The sequence below is a fragment of the Copadichromis virginalis genome, linkage group LG3 (assembly GCF_057382275.1).
Source record: "Copadichromis virginalis isolate Kocher_CV1m ecotype Utaka linkage group LG3, C_Virginalis_male_GT1.1, whole genome shotgun sequence".
NCBI lineage: Eukaryota > Metazoa > Chordata > Actinopteri > Cichliformes > Cichlidae > Copadichromis > Copadichromis virginalis.
Genome location: NC_140620.1, coordinates 48,734,248 through 48,754,513, shown reverse-complemented (window position 1 = coordinate 48,754,513; position 20,266 = coordinate 48,734,248). Strand labels below are relative to the sequence as shown.

The following is a 20,266-nucleotide window of genomic DNA, read 5'->3' as shown; positions in this document are numbered from 1 at the left end:
CTACTGGCACTGGATGTGACAACATTGAGAGTTTGACCTTTTCGACGTTAGTCCTCTGCTCACGCTGTGCCCATCAGCGGCGCTTGTTTGTCAGTAAATGACGACGTGCAGCTCTCGGGCCAACCGAGTCGCGTACTTTGGCTCGCTGAGCAAGCCGAACACTCACAGGGATGACTGGATGTAGCGCTGAAGGAGCGCCGAATGAATGTTAAGCTCGCAGTTTTAGAGAGAGAGAGAGAAAAAAGCTTGACAACTTTGTGATTGAAAGGAATTTTCCTCCTGCTCACAACATCAAATGATGAGAAATGTAAAAGCAGCCAGTGTGCGGTTCTGATCGAATCAGCAGAAGAAGCGAAAGAAACACTTTTCCAAGTGGAGCCTTGTCCGTTCCTCAACATTTCATGTCCGCAACAAGAATTTTGTGGGTCAGAAATTTGCTTACGTATTGCACATGGAAAAATTTGGCCTGCACATTTGGCTTTTCATGCTGACAATTTGTGTTAAAGCTGTTTAAATGCCTCTCTCCTCGGGAATGATGAGATCCTGCGGGAGGGAGGATCTCCTCCCTGTATAATTTGATACCACTTAAACAACGCACACACACATACGTAAATATATAACCAGTCGCACTATCGGCTTCCTCCGTTCACAGAGTCCCTGCTCCCACAAGAACATCCAAACACATAACAACAAGCATACACACACACATAACACATTAAAGTCATCTTATGCCGGCTAATTGTGATACACTGTGGATATAGGAACCAGATGCCATTCCCAAGTCAGTTTTCCAGTGTGGTTTTCCTATCCCTGCCTAACCTCTGCGTCCAGATTCCCCCGACGAGCACCAGCCACTTGTGGTCGTTCGTCCCTGCCCATTTTGCTCTGATTACTCACATCTCTGTCCTCCATTAGCTTCCCGCCTTGAAGAAAAGTTCCCCTGGGGCCCATGCTCGTATGATTGAAGGTTCCCATGCAGAACTAGCAGATGGAGGTGTACATGTTTGCACTGGATGTCCTTCTGTGTATTGGAGCTTTATGCACAATCGAACCAGAGCGTGCTGCAGATTCTAACACCAGCGATTCAGTATAATTGCAATGTCAAAAGGGAACTTTTGCAGTGCGGAGAGCAAATGCTGAGAGCAGCAATGCTGTATTCGTTTCTTTCCAAGCTGCAAAAGAACTCATAGATTTGGAGTAAACTGACTGGTACTTATAAAGCGCTTTTCTACTTCGCTCAAGTGCCTCATACGACATTCACACAAGCACTTTTTTCTACATTAAGTGCGTTCTGTCTGACATTCACACTCCAATGAGCGCATCAAGAACAACTTGGGATTCAGTGTCTTGCACAAGGATACTTTGAATGACCTGCTCAACCTTTAAAGCTGTAGCCATCCCAGAAGTAAAAGATAAATTAGGAATCTGAAGTATAGCAATTTTATCCCAGCAACTAAACAAAAACGTTGAATTATTGCTTGAAGTCAGTCGGATTAAATTTGATTCTGACTTTTCGGTTTCAGTCCAGGTTCAGCCCTTTCGAACGCTTCACTGTGGCCCTCCTCCCACTCACCCCTCCTCACCTGCCCCCTCTTCACCCATCAACACTTGGTGCCCGGAGGATAGCTTCTTAACTTCCTGTGTACACATGTTTATTGATATTGTGCGGCTGTGTGAAAGGAGCGCGCCTGTAAAGAAGAAGTTGTAAAAGCGGTAGTTGTTTGCCTGTGCTCTCGGAGATGCCAGTGCTCCAGGGTGAGATGATTGGATCCATGTGGCCGGTAGTTCAGGCTACAGCAACTGCTGCCAGCCCAGTTGGCCCCGCTTCCACAAAAAGAGGATATTAGCTCAGTTTGATGGATTGATTTAATCTGAACCTCGATAAGTTTAACAGGTCACCGCGATGAAAACGAATACAACCGAGTCCAGACAGAGGTTGCACGCACATCTCTGACTTTTTGCACCTCGTCGGATTATGCGGATTGTCTCGCAAGATTGTACAAGCAGCTCGCGGCCAAAACCCACGAGAATCGTTTTGCTCGTGTCAACAACAGCTAAAGCTGTGGACGCGAGCCAGCCCCTCGCCTCGTGCTGCTTTCATCCATCATGTTTTGACTAAATTATATTAGAAGAGGAATGTGAAGAATGGATATTCGGTGTCCTGACTTCTATGCAAGACAGCTCAAAATTAGCCTGACAGAAAAGATGTACTTTTCAGTTTGTGTGCTGCTGCGGCTTGAGCATGGACATTCATAACGAATGACAGGTTAAACTGCTTACTTACTGATTGTAGGGAAATGAAAAAAGAAATATGTGAGGAATAACAACAAAATTGCATGATTTGTGTATTTAAATCTGTCACTGCATTCCAGATCAGGCCAAGATTTATAAACACCAAAATTAGAGATATAAAAGGGGACTATTATAGAAACAATGCACATAAAAGCTTCCGCGGTGGTTGAAACCGTATCATCATCATCACATAATTTCTTTGACATGAAAATGGAACTAAAGAAATCAAATTGACTTATGAATAAATTAGGGGGTCAGCTAATGAGTGTGTAAGTGACACAGGGTCGAAATGTATCAGAACACAGAGCACTAACTGGCGCTCTTCCATTAAGGTCAGTGCCCTATTTACTGGTTTTAAGGAACCAGCAGACGGGTCTTCCTTCACCTTCTCCACCAAGTTTCATGAAAACTGGCTCGACAGGCCTAAGCCGCAGTCGAACAGATGAAAAGCTTTCTGGAGGGACATTGCGCAATCTGTTCACTTCTTAGTAATCACCATTGCAGGAGGCGCATATGAAATATACCTCAGTGCCAGAACTGTTTTATTGAACATCATTTACTCTTTCCATCTAATATGAAGTGAAGTCAGTTACATTGTCAGATTTAAATGACAGTGTTCTCCATGTTGCTTGTGGGTTTGGCCTCAGTTCACTTTGCCTTTTTATATTTCCCCGCAGACCTTTCCATATTTCTCTCCCACACTTTTTTTTAAAGGTGGCAGGGCTTTCCTCGTGCAGGCCTTTGCAGGAGAGAGTGGTCTTGGTTTGGCTTCGAATGAGAAGCTAGACATGTGTCTGGACAGGAAAAAAAAAAAGAAGCTTAATCCTGATCCAGTGGTCCACCATAAACTTGACAATATCATACATACAGGATGTTCTGTTACAAATCATCTCAAGATGGAAATTTGACATAAGTTTGCCCAGCACTGAGCAGCAGATGATGTGAGGCTTACCGTCTGTATGATATGTGTCATTTTCAATAAGTGGATAAGAGCTTCTGCTTTGGGGTGGCTGCATTCATCAGCTCACATATAGAGGACATGTTTAGTGTTTTGGACGGCCCGCGTGGGGAGTAATCTTGATCGCGGAAGAGATTTTTATGGGAAATAACTCAGAGAGTATGCCAGATTCACACAAAATATGGGAAAAAAACAGAAAAAAGTGAATACGGCATAAACAGATGCGCAAGAAAAGTAATGCTTTTAGGTGACAAAGAGAAAAGTCTTTCATTGAAGTAAATACATACATAAAAATTGACTCTGTTTTCTGAATTAAAGATCTTAAAATCCCCAAAGAGCTGTTTCTTCTTCTTAAAGCTTGATTTTATGAGCAATAATGAAACCTCCTCTAAAACTCTTTGTGAGATACTGTGTTTGAGTAATGTACAATTCAGTGTTTTCTGCTGGATATTGCATTATTTCTCCAGGGTTATTTGGCTTCAGGATATAAAATGATGCATTCAGGCTGGTTTATAGTGACGTTTCCAAAGCATCTGTATCTCTCTCACTGTTGTAAAGCTTAACCAAAGAAAAACTGCATTAAACTGAGCAGGAGGTTATTACTGCTCATGAAATGAAGCTCTTTTAAGATTTTCATCCAAAAATCCATTTTCTTCCTCTTATCCAGTTCAGTGTCGCAGGGCAGCTGGAGCCTATCCCGACGGCCAAAGGTCAGGCTTTACACCAGTGTTTGGGTTGTTACTCAAGGAAAGCAATTGTATTATATTAATACTACACAATACTAATTAATAATACAGCACATTACTTTATTATTCACAGGAGAAAGTGATTTGTTACTGTACTGGTTACATTACTCTCTTGACACTCCGAAAAATGCCCCACACACCTTTACAAATCCCTATCATAATGAGGACACACGTACTATCTTTCTTTTGGTATTTACGTATGAACACGAAGCTGGAAGTCATCCCAAAGAGCTTTCAGAGCGATCTCCACGGTGATTCTACTTCAAAAACTTGAACAGGTAGAAAAGGAGGCTACAAGTCTGACAAATCATCGCTACTTTTGTTACCTGTTGAAGTTAAGGCTCTGGCTGCTGGTCTGGGGTTAGCATCCACTCAGCTAATGTTGCTCTGGGTTTTTGGCTAGCTTAGCATTAGCATGCTATCTGTGCATATGCTTGCAGCGAACCCAGTGCAGTTACTTTTGTCCTGGATGCAGTCTACACATTACCATTGTGCTATTATCCTTTTGTGCAACAAAAATGGAGTTAATGTCCATATTTCCTTTGTAGACCACCCCAACATTTTCCTCCTACTGCACGCGAACTCAAATTAGCTGACTGTAGCAGAAAAAAAACATGTTTGTTAGACGTTATTTTCTTTTAATCCACATGGCATGTCGCTAATTGAAGAACCGTTGTAACACAAGGAACATCATAATTGTAACTGTAATGTAATTACTGAATTTAATACAACAAAGCATTACATCACTGTGTCACTGAAAAATATAATGTGATTACAGTAAACTGTTTCCTTGTAACGTGTTACACGTAAATCGGCCAGAGACAACCATTCACACCTGTGGCCGATTTGCTATCACCAATTAACCTAACACACTTAACCTTGGACTGTGGAAGGAAGATGGAGAGAATCCACACACAGATCGTAATTAGCAAACATCAAACACTGGTAGGGCTTTACTGAAAAAAAGCTTTTAATTCAGCATGCATCTTACATTTTTGATCTATACAAAATCAAAGTGAAGAAAACGCAAACAACGTGAAGTGTATTTCAGTGAACTGCTCCTCTGCCAAACCTAATTAGTTTGTTATTTTAAGCAATGCATGCAGTCATTTAAGAATTAAGTGCAATCTAGTAGGTGTGGAAAGCACTGTAGAGGGTTAATCGTGTTCAGCAGAGGAACTTGCTAATGAACAGCCATGACCCAAGGAGCACCTGCTTATGAAACAGAGCCAGAGCAGAAGCAGTAAAATAGATGTGAAAAGCAGACACAGGTGCTGATTAGAAAGCTTCCTCAGGGCAGACTGAAACCACAAAGCTGCAGAGACGGTTTGACAAAGACACACACTGCAGTTCCACTGTAGTACAGTTTGGAAAAAGTCTTTGCAAGAGAGCTGTTTTAATAGTCTCTATAAAAGACCCTTGCTGCACTTGCTTAAACCTTCTGGAAAAGCTCCAGCACGTGTTGTCTCTCTAAGTGATGTGCAAATGATGAAGCGTATAATGAGCAGGTGCACACTGTGCAGCCAAATCATTTCCACATGCTTCATGTCCAGATGGAAGAGTGGAATTACTGTTTGGTGAGATATAGGTGTGCCAAAAGTACCGTTCCACTTCAGCAAAAAAAAAGAGAAAAAGTTTTAAAATTTGACTGATATGTTTAGGAGTGGTGATTATCAAAAAAGACACTTACAGGCATTTAAACTCAGTTATAATATCTCATCAGATGCTTGATCTGCCCTTACTTACAAGGTGTCTTTTGGTGTTTGGATGCTAGCTCCCAAGAGATAGCTAGCCTGTTTTAGAAGCCTACATAATTAGGTTGGAAAAGTTGCAGGTTTATCAGCAATGAGACCGGGGTTTGCATCCCATTGGGCTTCTTATGTTGTTGACTTGTTTTTACTTGGTTTATTTTTGAATTGCTATTTTTACTCTCACTTAATCAAACCACGTGCCACAGATAGCTGCCTCGTCCTAAGCCTCGTTCTGCAGGGGGGTTGGTTCCTGTTAAAAGGACGTTTTTCCTTCCCACTCTCACCAAGTGCTTGTTTATAGGGGGTCTTCTGATTATTGCGGTCTTTTCCTTATTTGGCGCTACACCAATGAAATTGAACTCAAATTAATTTAAAATACCTTTGATAAGATGTGGGGAATGATCTGGTTTTGGGTTAAAAAATGCACCTTCATAATGTTATTGTCATTATGAAGCAGCACCCCGGACGCCGGGCCGCGGACCATGACAGTTATAACTTCAGTAATGATGTAACAATAAAGAATATCTATTTAAACCCCAGGATGACACCAACTGGCCCAACCAACACCTCCAGCTACATTATCCTTATTTATTCCCAGTTATCAGAGCTCAACATGGGCTTGATGAAGTTTCATTATGTTGCTCCACATTCTGGATTTATTGTGTTGCTACATCATATAATGCTGCAATTTCCCTTCATTTACACATAATGTGGCGCACAGCAAATCAGCCTGGTAATTATCTGCGCCAACTGCATGTGTTAGTGCCAAGCATCATACGTTAAACAGGCTTTTGTGAAACGATGCAGTGCTTATATTTATATTTCTTTTTCTTCCAGCCATTTGTGTTTGTAGTAATGTCAATAGCCTCCCATTATCCAAAGGCAATTTCCTCAAACAAAAAAAAGAAAAGAAAAAAGAAAAAACAAAGTTTCACCAATTTCCTTTAGCGGCCTTCCTTTTTGAGGAAAACATTGGAAACTTATTTAGCCCCTCTGGAATGCCTCAGCATCATTATAAATGTAAAAGTCACATTTGATTCCAATATTCTGCCTCTTTATTCCTCCCCAGGGAACTGCAGTCGGAAACATTGTTTTCCTAATATTCCCATTTTGTATTTACAAGTGTGTTGTGCCTCTTTGCACGGCTGGTCAAGGAACAGCAGGAGCACGTCCTCAGATGTTTGTGTCTGGATTACGGCCTGCGCTGAGGCTTGAGGAAGCCTCGTATTTAAATAAATGGGATGATGCACCGCACAAGCTTGATGTGCAGGTTCACAACCCCCAAAACCAAGGCAAATTAGCCCCTGTGCAGATCCAGTTGGGACTGCACGAACTACTATACATAACTAAAAAGTTACAGACAGTTAAATAAGCATCAAAAATAATATCCAAAGGCAGCGAGCAGGGAGAAACCTGGCTACGGCTCTCTTACCTCTCAGCAGTGTGGCAGAAATTGGCTGAGGAAAACTGCTGAATTACCTCTGGAGCATTTCAGTTTTAGACTCTGCTAATGTGTGCCAGCGCAGTGGAAGCCCAAGCCTGCTATTCTGGGTCACTGGTCCATAGACTGAAAGGAACAGCATCCAAACACAGGTTTTATACTAATATCATCAATCTATGGATTAGTGTCAGCATATTTTTGTATTTGGAAACAAACAGCGTTAGAGCAGGATTAGCCTGGAATGCTAACCACTACAGATTTTTGTGCTTAATGCTAAAACTACTCGTGAACAAGTTGTTCCTTTTACCTGCATATCATTTTGTGGTTTTTAAAGATCCTGATCTGTTCTCATATTCACATTTTATTTATGGCCAGTGAAAGCAAATAGGATTTCTTTTGTAAGTGAAATGCAGATTAATACTGGCACAGCAGTTTCTCCAGGAGCTCAGGAACATTGTTGCTAAGCGGGTGGTCAGTTAGTTGATGATCTAATACTTGATGATCAAATGCCTGACCTCCCAAGAAAAAACCCAACATACTTCAGCATTCAACTTGAATTTAAAAAGAAGAAGCAGTTTTTAACACGTACTCGTTAAGCTCAGCATGTGGATGCACACCTCATTGTCAGATCCTCTCCTTAACTCCACGATCTTTTACAGAGCCCACCCAGGAGGTGCTGCCTGCCGACTGACGGATGCTGGAAGCTACCTCACCAAAAAAAAAGACGTAGTCCTCTTTTTCAGGGCACATTTTTTTACAACGTGCCTGCCAATACTTGGTTGGAGATTGCTGGATTTGATCCTCTAAGTAAACATGGACTTGATTTGGGCCTGTTTTAGGTTTTAATTGTATGTTTGCATAAGCCCTGCTGCCTACAGTGCACTGTTTCCCAGTTTGTGACAGCGGATTTTAATCAAATCGTGAAAGATGTCAGAAAGTACACAAAGTCAGTTTATTAATCTTTCAGTTGTGTCTCACTTCTTGACGTTCGAGCCTCGCTTAGCGGCTCTGTTTGTTTTTTAACGTGATTGGTCACCCCGGTTTTAAATAGTTTTGTTATATTTCCAGACAACATCATGATTGTCTTCACAATTACAAGTGACTTGGAACATAGTTTCTTCGTTTTTTTTATGCTGTAATAGTTTGAACAATCTGTTTTTTCTCTCTCTGTCTCTTCATAGGGCCCTCCTGGTCCAAAGGGTGAAAAGGTGGGTAACTGTATACTTTGGTGTTTTTGTTGCACAGTTAATATGAAGAAATACTGACATCCCACAGCTTTTTTCTTAAGAGTCTAAAGGCAATGAAATTCACCTAGTTAGCTATGCAAGATGCTCCCCTTGTGTGCAGCATGAAAGCCTACATATACTGCACTGGTTGGTGCTGTTCATTGGAAAAATGCATCAATGCAGCAGCCATACTGTGCAGTTGGAGAACAACTCCCAATGCATGTATGGCGACTGAGGCAAAAGATCTATACACAATAAATAATTAAAGCAATCAAGAATAGCTTCATCTTCAGTGGTTTGGTTCATATTTATTATTGGAGGTTAAAGAAATGCAAACTTTCATATCAAATTGCTTCATCTTATGTTGGAAGTAGCAGCAGGATTTCTTTCTAAATACAGTTCTGCAGCTTCTTTATGTGAATTGATAAGATATCTCCCTCTTTGAAACCAGTTTTGTGCTGTGTGTCCTGAAAGAAGTCCTTCCACTCCCCTCTCTTTGGGAATCCACACACAAAGACAAACATTTTTTTATGCATTTGTAGCTCCAATTATGGCGCATGTCTACGCTAACTGTTACTGTAGGGTGGGTCCGTGTCAGTGCTAAGAAACAGATCATTTAGGATTACATAACACAACACATAAAGCCTCAAATTTCACTGACAGACATCATTGTCAGAATCTTAACGGTACATTCAATGCTTATGTTTTTTTTTAACATAAGCTAACATTTACTTAATTTTGTGTAAGTCAGATCAAAGAGGACCTGATTTATTAGCGCAAACTGAGTTTTAGTGCAAAAAAAGGTAATGTTGGAATTTACAAAGAAAGCGCCGTGACAACATTGCGTGTAACAGGTGGGAACCCAGCTCTAAGCTCACACGCTACCCATTTATAAATCTGGCCCTTAATGTTTAGTCAGCTTAAAATGATTGTGAAATCAAAGGAAAACGCTTGTATTTTACAGAGGAATAGATCAGAGTTTATAGTCAGACCTGTACACATGTGGTTTCTGGGCTCACATGCAAAGCTAACGGACTCATGCTAGCTTGCAATTTACTGTTGCACAGAAATTAAATGAATTTTCTTGAAATTTCACATGTATATCCTTAATATCCAATATCTTTGCTTTTAGTCTTCACGTGGATAATTGGTCTGCACCATTCATCATCTGCTTCTTTCATTTTGCATTTCCACTTCATCCTGACCTTAAGTCCTAGTATTGAGATTAGCCTGCAGTTCACAAATCTATAGCACAGAGCATTAAAGACCAGAAGTTTGAGCCCTCAGTTGAAACCCCTTAAATGCCTCACTGAGCACTCCTCCATAAAACAGCAGCTGAGCATGCAAAATAACCGCACAGTTTCTTTATAAGTCTGCAGGACTCGGGGACAAAATGTGGGCCTGAGGAATTTACACCAGAGTTAAAGTCCCTGAATTCACTTATAGAAAAGGGAACTTTAAAGTGCAAACATCTAACGTGCTCCTGAGGAAGATTAAGACTTTAACAGTTCATTCATCAATAAATGATTTATGCAGTGACTTGGGTAATATCACAATAAAGGACTGCTGTGGTGTACAGCAGAAGAAATACAATGAAATGGTGTGAAAGTAAGGTCCACATACTGTGGAGACAGCTTTTTGATTTGTAGATAGAAACTGATGATTCTTATTTGTAGGTGAATTTTTAATGAAAACTGTAATAAAAATAAAAGCATGAATGAAAGCCATATCCTGTGTTTCCTGGTAGAGCCACTGAAACCCCGCATACTGGGTCTTTAACACAAGGAAAAGTAGAGTGCATCAGATTGGCTTACAACAGCAGATTTATGATTTTTGAGGCTGATTATGATAATTGTGACTAACTATGTTCCTGCTGATGAGATGCATGTTCATGCTTCTCATGTGAACCACTTCATCTGCAGTTTAATGAAATGAAAAACAACTGTGTGCATTCTTCCCACCCAAGATGAATAAACCGTTTTCCCATTAAATCTGGGTTTTTTGGAACAAGGGCCCAATGAAAAATTACAAAAAAATTCCAAGAGATGTTTTATTTGAAATTTGTTCAGGCATCGCATTCAAAGTTTGTTTGAGCACAATTCCCATCCATGTGTGAAAGATTGGTCGGCTCATTTTACCGATGTGGTGAAACTGTAAACTGAGCCAACAGGAGAGCGACGTGCACCAAATGAGATGGTTTAAGGATGTTCGCTTACCCAATTCTAGACAGATTACAGTTATATTTCACTGTCTGACATTTGGTCCGCCACCACTCGTTTCAAAATAAAATAATAAAAAACTGAGTCTAAACTTTGCTTTTGTTTGGGCTTTTACTGTAATGTGATAAAGCCACAATCGACCATGCTGATCGATTTGAAACCAAATGTTTTCTGCTTGAGGATTGCGCGCTCTCTCTGCAGGGATCTACCCCCGAAAAGGGCAGAAAGCCATCTGAGAGATCTCTGGGGCATAAAATCTGGCACGGCACCCACCAAACCTCACACCACCGCTCTCTCCCTGTTCTGTCTTTCATATCCAATCCATGTCAGTCCATGTTATCATAAGTGATTTTACTCCCAACCACAATGGATAGTTGAGGGTTCCTGCATTATTTTTCCTTATCAATGTGTTCTGAATTATACCGCTGTAATTTGGGTGTGAGTCTCAGCTCGTCATTAGCGCCGCACTTTTGTATTTATGCGTGCGTGTTCGGGTATTTGTTTGACCCTTTCATTTGAAGACAAATTATTTTTCCTTCTTTCCGCAGGGGGATCAAGGCGACCAGGGACCACGGGTATGCGGTTTGCTCTGACTTCTTGTGATTAGCAGATGAATGTGACTGTGTGTGTGTGCGTCTCCCCCAGCAGAATTGTGGGCAAAAGGTTTGGGATGCATGAAATTCCTGGGATAGTGTTCTTCCAGTGTGGCCAAATACAACAAGCATTTCAGCACTGCTTATTTCCCCATCAAGAAAGGGCAGACGAACGTGCAAAATATTTTTGGGAAGCATAGGGTGGTATCCTTTTCAAGATGCAGAAATTTTTTAGATTTTTTTTTACCTTGTGTCTCTAAATTAAATATGAGTACAAGCCTTTGCACACCAGCTGAAGAGCTCTGCTTAATCTCAGCAATAATCAAAAGCCAACGAGCTCAGTCGCTATAATTACTTGTGATTCACTTCAGTCTTCAAAGTGACATGGCATGTTCAGAACTATAATCATTTCCAGCTCTGCCGTTTGACATTTCTATAAAAGTGCTGCTTCTAAATGATGATAATGTGAGTGCTTTTCCGTGCTTGACAGACTCTGAAATTAATTACTCTATCTCCACTTAGCAGCTAGGGTAGCTCTCATTTTTCTCAAATAACGGTTAAAAAAAATGAGCCCTCTTTGAAAAGCAGGCTGCACAGGTTTGTTTAAAGTAGGCTGCATTAACCGAGGGTCCCACGTACACGAGTCCACTTCTTCTTCATCATGTGGAGTCAGTAGTTTTGAATCCCGGTGACTGATTTCTTTAAGCATGGCACAGCAGGACAAGAGTTTGTCTTGTTTCAGTTTCCCAAGCGGATGTGATCCCAGTTCATATTCGATGCCCACCCAGACGTTAGTCAGCTCCCCTCAGGGCTAAAAAAGCAAGAGATTGTCTTGTGATTTGAATGACCTTTTCTGGGAAATTCGATTAGTGATAGATCTAATGTTACACATGGGCACTCTTCAAATTACAGTCAGGTTGTAGTTTTCCAGGTGGTTTTCCATTTTTGCAATATCTACAAAAACCAAAAAAAAAGAGAGAAAAGAGATGAAAAATATAGTCATATCCTCAGTTAGTTTTTGGTTCAATAAAAGACATTTCATAATAATTATAGCTGCAAGTGCCATAGTACTGAAACTCACAGGAAATGTCTTTAGTGGAACCAAATGTCCTCATTTGGATAGGATTTCTTGGTTTTGCTCCTAATTTGTAGCCTTTTAACCTCGGAAGTGGAGCCATCTGTCACTATCAGTTAAATGATTTATGTTTTGGAAACAGCAGTGTGGCCGGTGGAGTTTTCACAGGTCCTATTTGTCTTAGAGACTACATAAACAAACTGTCCATTTCATGAAAGCGTTTCATTAACTCCCGGTTATGGCAAAACTGTCCCCTAACAGGTACAAATGAACATGGTGTTGTAGTCATATGTGACGGACTGCAGGGGCATAAAAGCAGTCCAGGTCACGGCTAAATTGTATTAACTTCCCAGAGCAGCATATTGACTTTGCACATTAGATTAGTAGGTAAATGTAGTGTAGCGGTATTAGAAGGTTTTCCTTAATAAATGAAGGCATAACAGGACGAGTACTGCCTGACCTTGAGTCCATCTATCAGGCTGGAAGTGAAGCCAATTTCATGCCCAGTATTGACTGCGTGCAGGGAGTTGATTAAAGCCATATGGAGATACGTGTATACAAGAGAACATGTGAAGAGTGTCCCGTATGCACCAGTTTGGCAAATTCCCTTCAAATATAAACAGATTTAAACTTAAAATAACTTTTTTTTGGTGTGTTTTCTTGTAACATCAGGGGATCAGTTTAGAGTCTGATCCTCTGTGACCAAAGACGGTAAGAGATTCGCCATGTGTCCGAGAGAATTCCCTCACAAATGCCTACTTCCTCTGCCTGTTTCACGCATATCACAGTCAGCCATTTGTCTGCCCTGAAGGTCAAAGGTCATCTCCAAACATCAGAGGTTAACCAAGCAGCAAATAATAAATCGGCCAGCTTTAACAAACAAATACACAGCCAGCTCTGGAACTCCACTTTTAAAATACAATTAACAGGAGTTAGTAGCTATGCATATCACCGAGAAAGGTGTGTGGTCCTTTTGAGAGATGGCACCAGCTACAGCTGTCAAGCAAAGGTTGAACAATTCCTGGGTTCACTGAAGGGGGGAAAAAAAATCTGAAAAATTCCCAATAAACTGCCCAAATGTGACCGATGTGCAATATTCTTCCAAAATAAACAGGCCACGATTATATAATTTCCAGGATTTGACTTTTTAGTCATGAACAAAGAATTATTTTCAGTGTATTTGTGCATGAAATCAAAAAAGCCTTCAAATGAATTTCGCTCGAGATAAATTCGATGTATCCGATTGATGCCAAATCTGAGGCTTCAGATGAATGTGTTATTACACACTTAAATGTATTAAAGCCATCTGTGTACAGAGCTGGTAATTCACTCCATATATAGATATTCAGAAAATGCCACAGCCTGTAGTCGCTCGGGATGTTTTGTGTGTTTGGTGTGGTTGAGGAGATGCTGGATCTGGCCAGCGTCCTATAAATGAGGATGCCTGTTGGCCTCGTATACGGCTTATTGTTTACTACAGATCCCAGTCACCTCGCTGCAGGCAAATACATGGAAACAAAGCTCCTTACCAAATAACCAACATTCGTTTCGGTTTAGCAAAGCAAAACAAGGCAGTCTGCGAATGGTTAGGATTCTCTGTCAACCACCATGTCATTATCATTCTCACATATTGACATCAGCTTGGAGGCAAGAGTAAGAGTTTACCCACACCTAGCCAAGCTTCTCTGCCTTTTAACCTCCTGCACAGAAAGCCTGAATTGTGTTTTAGACATGGTTGTTGTCAGAATGGCCACCACTTTCTCTTCGTTTGTCCCGTGCTGGCGTCTGAGAATGACCGTACGGTTTAAATTCACGACTCTAGAGACATCCCAGAAAGCAGTCGCATGTGCCAGCCTGCACATGAACAACACTACATTTCATGCCTTGACTTTTTATATTCTCTATTCCCACTGATCATAATCCAGTGCTTGCTTTCCCTCTTTGTCCTCGAGACATTTGAAGTTGTAAATAACATTTGAGGTTGTAAATAACTTGAAAAATACTTGCGCTTCAATTCCAGTTATGCACAGCGTGGCTATTGTATACAGTGTAAGAGTATCCACTGCTGTGCTCGGCTGCAGGCCTGAATTAAATTAGCCTGCCTTGAAACCCATATTCTTAATGAGCCATGCTTTTTGATTTATCTTTAGAAATCCAGAGGGACGGCACAAAAGCCATGTTTGGATAGGACAGATTTGATCTTAAACTTGAATATATATAAAGATTGATCCCTTGCAGGCCATGTTTATGCTACTATGCCAGTCTTTAAGATATGTTTTCATCATTTCATTCAGGCTGGTTATTTCTGACATAGCAAACCTGCAGGATAAGAGGATAAACAAGTGAATATGCAGCGATTGTGCAACCAGTGTGTGGTCATCTTTTGGTGCCATTTTATAGTTTTATTATTAAAGAAAAACGTATTTATATCAGCACCACACTCCTTTCAGTTACCCCTTCTAAGACCGCTCAGGGTTTCACCGTTTGCACAGCAGTTTTAGTTTACAGTGATACACCAGCTCACCTTGTACAAGTTGATTTTTTAAGTAGGGCTTCCATGTCACACAATGCATAAGAAAGGCAGGCTTTCATTTTTTAACTAACAACTGCTACAATCTCAAATGAGGCATATTGATCAAGAACTGGTTAAAACTACTGACTCCAGCATGTTATTATCCAGCTGACTTAGTATGAAAAAGAGAAACATTTTTAAAAATTGGGCTTAAATACATACTTAATCTCTGCCTATATAATATCATAGCTAGGCTAGAAGTCCCCTAATATAGCAATCCTCTCTTTAGCATTTAGCTGCTTTAAACATAAAAATAATTGCTCATGGCTTCTTGACATATGAACTTTCTCATATTTCAAAACATATGTTTTCCATTTGAGTAATAGGAGATCAAAGTCTTTAAGGAAGAACAGGATCCGATGTGTGTGGCAAATGCTACATTTTGGCTAATGCTTGTTTTTGGTAACATCTCCCAAGTGCAGTAAAGGACTTGAAATATCATAGAAACAATTGGGACATCCAACAATCTAGTTGTACAGTGTAAACTGTAAGCAACAGCTGCAACGCTGCAAATTTACGTGGGTAGTTATATACATTCAGTCAAAGAATGAATAAACAATTAAAGCAAACTTAGTTTAAAGCTAGGTTTTTTAGCCAGTTAGCCAGACATGCTAACAATTCTAGTTCATGTCAGTTCATTGGTTCACCCCATGCCCTGGTGAATTTAGGTGTTAAATCAACTTTCGAGGTTGATAGCATTATAGCACTGTAACATTGATAGCATCATTTAGCTAACTAGCATTTCTGGCACCAGCTAGCAAGGGCAGCAACATTTCAGTGTCTAGTCAACTAGACGCGCGCCTGCCTAGTTTATGACACTTTGAGTGTAAAAGATGATCTGCTGCAGTTTGATAGGCATGTAATAAAATGCAATGAAATAAAAATGTGTCAGCCTATTGATATACCCATCAATGTGATTAAATTTAATGGGCTGCATTTATTTGACTGTAGCATTTGGACAACCATGTTTAGCTGACAAAATGTCAGCGTTTCTGGATTCAGATAAAAGCTCTTCTTTGCAGCTGTAAACTATTGTCATCTTTTAACAAGGAGAAAGCCCGATGTTTTCTTCTTCCCTCCAGTTTTTATGTTTGGATCACATCTGTCATGAAGTTTGTTGACAAGGGAGTTGGAAACCATTTGACTGAATTTCCATCAAACATCTTGAGTGTCTTTGTGTTCCCTGAAGCTAAACGAACAATGCCACTTCTCAATTTACCAGCCTGTTATAGCTCAAAGTGTATTGTATGAATATTATTTCAACAAACGTATAATTGGAAGAAAACAAGAGGAAATGGTTACTTGTGCCATTGCAGCCCACACAGGATGATCCCAGTGCCATTGAACACACAGTTTTATTGAGGAAAGTAAACTTGGACTGTATCAAAGTTAGCTGTTTAAAATAAAATACCTGGTCTTGTTTAGCTTTGAATTTAAATGTCTGGTCCTCAGAAGTCTTTGTTTGACAGTTAACTTTGATGTTGGCTTTTTACGGCTCTTAAAAACTCATATATACATGTCAAAGAATTCCACATATTATATTTCAAACATTTATGAGGCTAGTTAGAAGCAGGATGCTTGTCTCCTTCCTTCTTCAACTGTTTTTGTTCACCCAGTGTTTGAATATCATGCGTGTGTTGTGCCATGTTCTGCTATTTGTCCCTTCAGGGATTGCCTGGTCTCCCTACGCTGGCTGCTTTGCACAGCAATCAGATCCTGACTGTCAAGGTTTGTCGGTGGTGCTGCTGCCTCGCTGCTCAGTCCGACCCCTCTGCAGCACACACTGGAAGTAAATTGTTGGCTGCCTTTCTCAAGGAGTGATGATGGAGTGCACGCAGGAAAAGTGCAATCTAATTAATCACAGCAGGTCAACCATTAGCCTCTTCTCAACACTTCTGCTACTAGTCTTTTCGCTCAAGAGGTTTGTTCTCCAGTCGACATGCTAGGCAGGTCAAGTGAATGCGTTGGCCTGTTACAACCTGGTAATATGCAGGTGACTAAACAGGCAACATCCTGAACACAGAGATGGTTTGGCTTGTGTCCATTGATGCTAAAATGAATTGAAGGAACTCCCAGAGGAATACTCAGTGATGAAGCAAAGTGGCATTTTTTTTCTTAAAGCTCAAGTTCATGGTTCACCACAAATCCTTCGATCCTCTAGCACGGCCTTGGGGATTGTTTCACTGCCAAATACCAATGGACACAAGCAGAATCAGACATGTGCTGGAAAAAGATTAGAAATGAACCTCAACTCAAAGGTTTGACCTCGCTGGTTTCAGTGTGCGCAGCTCTCAGGGTCTGACATAGCAGCAGGCACGACGATGATGATGACGGCACTTTCACAGTGGAGGAGTGATTCCCATTTTTCCAGGGGACTGCGAACTCGCTGTGGCGCGCTCGCACCCCAGAGGTGATAATTATGGGCCCTGGCTCCAAAAAATAAGCCCAGACTTCCTCAGCAAACCACCTCGGTGCTGGAAAAGTGTGGATTTCTCCCACCACCCCATCTGTGAAGGTGCTGGACCGGAGTTCATGAACACAGGCCTTTCTAACAGAATCTGTTTCTTTTTGCATTTGCCTTCCTCCTCCTCCTTCTTCTTCCTCCTCTGGGACTTCATCCTTCTTCAACCTTCTCTCACCTCTGACCTACGACCTCTTGACCTCACACACCTGCTCAGATGGTCTTCCCTAAGATCAATCATGGCTTTCTTTCCGCTGACCAGCAGCTCATAAAGCGACGGCTCATTAAGGTAGTGGGTGTGTCCTCACTCTCTCTGTCCACCGTGCCAAGTCTCACCAAATCACTTCTCTTTGGCCACTTTGCATGCAAGCCTTCAGACAGATCTGTCATAAGCACTCACGCTCCTTCTGTTATTGTTAAAGGAAAATATGGAAACTTCATTTTAAAAAAAGCTTTTATTAAGGTAAAATGAATTAATGTCCTGGAACCACTCAAAGGTTTTTCCCTGCAACTTAGGTTGCAGAATATTTTCATAGAATTTCTTATAATGCAGTATCATAATGGACCACACATTTTCAGTATATTTCCCCTGATTATTGTAGCTCTATACTTGTCAACTTCAAATGGGACTTCTTTGTTTTTTTGGAGTCGTTACCTAAAGCACCGTCCTTACTCAACTCATTATGGCCCTGTAGGATTGCATGCATTTTAAAGGATTAATATTTCAGCTACAAATCATTACGTTGCAGCTCCTCCTAACTTAAGTTTTATGCTAGCTCCAAAAAGCTCATTCGTCATGTTATAAATGGAGGCAGCCCATCGCCACCCACAAGAACATTCCACGACTCTCTCTTAATTATCATTTCACTGTAGTGGCTCCAGTCTCAGCAGTCCAAAAATAACACACCATAATGATTCTTTAATGTGTTATTTCGCCACACAGGGAGATCAGGGGCAAGCAGGGCCACCCGGGCCCCCGGGGCCACCGGGCCCTCCTGGACCGAGGGGGCCTCCAGGAGACACTGGCAAGGATGGGCCCAGAGGTGTGCCTGGTCTACCGGTGAGTACTGATTGTTGCTTGGCATCTGAGAACGTTTGATACTAGTTTTTTTTCTACTCTATGTATCATTAAAATTTGTTTGGATCAGCAAAATTCTGTCAGCGTATCCTGTAATAAATACTCTGTCATTTCCAGTAAGTTTTAAACAAGTTCAGCTCTGTTTGTGCTTCTATTCAGTATGATTTTGACTTGTTGCTGGGAGGGTTTATTCCAACGAAAACCTTTCTAATAAATACTAGACAAGCTACATTACAATTCATCGCCCTCACGTCTATATAACTAAACATGAATAGGCTCCCAGGAGAAGGTTTTACTGTATAGATTTACAGTCACGTGGTTGTTTTTCATTACCACGTAACATTTTCCATGTTCTTAAGCCTGTCATTGGCATCACGCTAATTTATGTGAACTTTGCCTGTGAGAGAAAGAAGAAACAGAAAAGGCCTGTCAATTATGTTGAGCTATAAAACCTTCTGAGGGATCCAGATCTTTATTGTCTTGGCAGAGATCACAGTAGGAGTGCGAAAATATTAAGTGTTGTTTATCTGGTTCTTTCCAAGTCTTTCCAAAGATGATTTGCAATTCTTCCAGTGGCAGTAGTTGTTGCGTTTTCCCAAGAAATTGGTTTTCTTTTGCGAGGCCGCTTTATTGCTCTTGTGATTTAGGTCTCCTTTCATGAATAGCTCAGGAGGAGCGTCGCAAAAATTGTCCCGCAAAGACGTACCAATCAAATATGTACAAACATCGCTTTGGCATGTTCCTACAGTTCTCTGCTACACCACGAACTGTTGGAACATCGGTGCGATAGACATGAACCAAAAGTCGAAACAAGAACAAGGTTTCTGGAAACATACAGTGCAGGGTGCAGGTGGCACAGCTGGATAAGTGCCTCTCAGCCTACTTGGTGTATGGGCACAATGGCAAGCTCCTCTTTCAGCCTGGCTGCTATGCACCATATATTGGCTATTTGATACTATAATAGAAGGAATTTGAACATAATGTGGAGAAAAGCAGCATTTTAAATGCAAGACTTGTTTTAGGTAAGATTATAACACGCTCTGCTTCCATTAACGATTTTATGTTTCTTACAGGGTGATCCAGGACAGCCTGGGGAAACGGGACCCCTGGTGAGTCCAAACTTTGTTTCGAACATCCCCTTCTGTGGCTGCCCTGACACGCTAATTAACAACGTAGCCTTGCAGAATTGTTTAACAAAATGTAGGCGATACGAGTCCAGGGTTTTTCTGGGTAGTTTGACATTTTGAGAAATGGACATATTAAGACTTAGATGAAAAGAATGATCGCTTGCGTGACTTTTCATAAATATGAAATTATTGCTAGCAGTCACTTAGCTTAGCGTGAAGATTGCAAATGGAGCAGGACTGCCAGCTCTGGCCTCTCCAAATGTGAGGAAATTGGCCTGAAAAATGCTTTAATGCTCACTAATTGACATGTTATAGACATTCTGAGTTAAATGCATGCAGAAGTCGGAGTGTACAGGGGAGTCCTGTGTGTATATTTCCTTCCTGGAATTATCTAAATGGATGGAGACTCTTTTCTCTGGTTTTCCATTTAAGCCAGACCCCAAGTTGAATTAGTGTCTTATTTATGATATTATGTGCAGAACTGTCAATGCCAAGGTAATTTTCCAAAGGTTCTCAAGCTTTGGACTGTATTTTATGTATTTATTTAATTATAAACTTAAGTTTTCATTTTATGTTTTTTTATCCGTTGTACTCAAAAGGCTGGAAAAGCCTTTTTTTGTGTCAATTTCTACTGAAAACATCAAAACTATGAAAAAAAAAAGAAGAAATTATGTAGCAAGTTTGGTTTAATCAGAGCCAAATATGTTTCATATGTAGGACTTCTCAA

General features: G+C 40.8%; 1 protein-coding gene across 1 annotated transcript in view; it reads left to right on the top strand.

Annotated features, from left to right (window-relative positions):
* The window catches only part of col25a1 (collagen type XXV alpha 1 chain), a 157,214-nt gene that overhangs the window by 98,365 nt on the left and 38,583 nt on the right, over window positions 1-20,266 (top strand). The window contains exons 5-9 of the mRNA XM_085451472.1: window positions 8,370-8,396; window positions 11,182-11,208; window positions 16,542-16,601; window positions 18,278-18,394; window positions 19,486-19,521. Of these exons, the coding sequence (XP_085307598.1) occupies window positions 8,370-8,396; window positions 11,182-11,208; window positions 16,542-16,601; window positions 18,278-18,394; window positions 19,486-19,521 (267 nt within the window). The remainder of the gene's footprint in view (window positions 1-8,369; window positions 8,397-11,181; window positions 11,209-16,541; window positions 16,602-18,277; window positions 18,395-19,485; window positions 19,522-20,266) is intronic.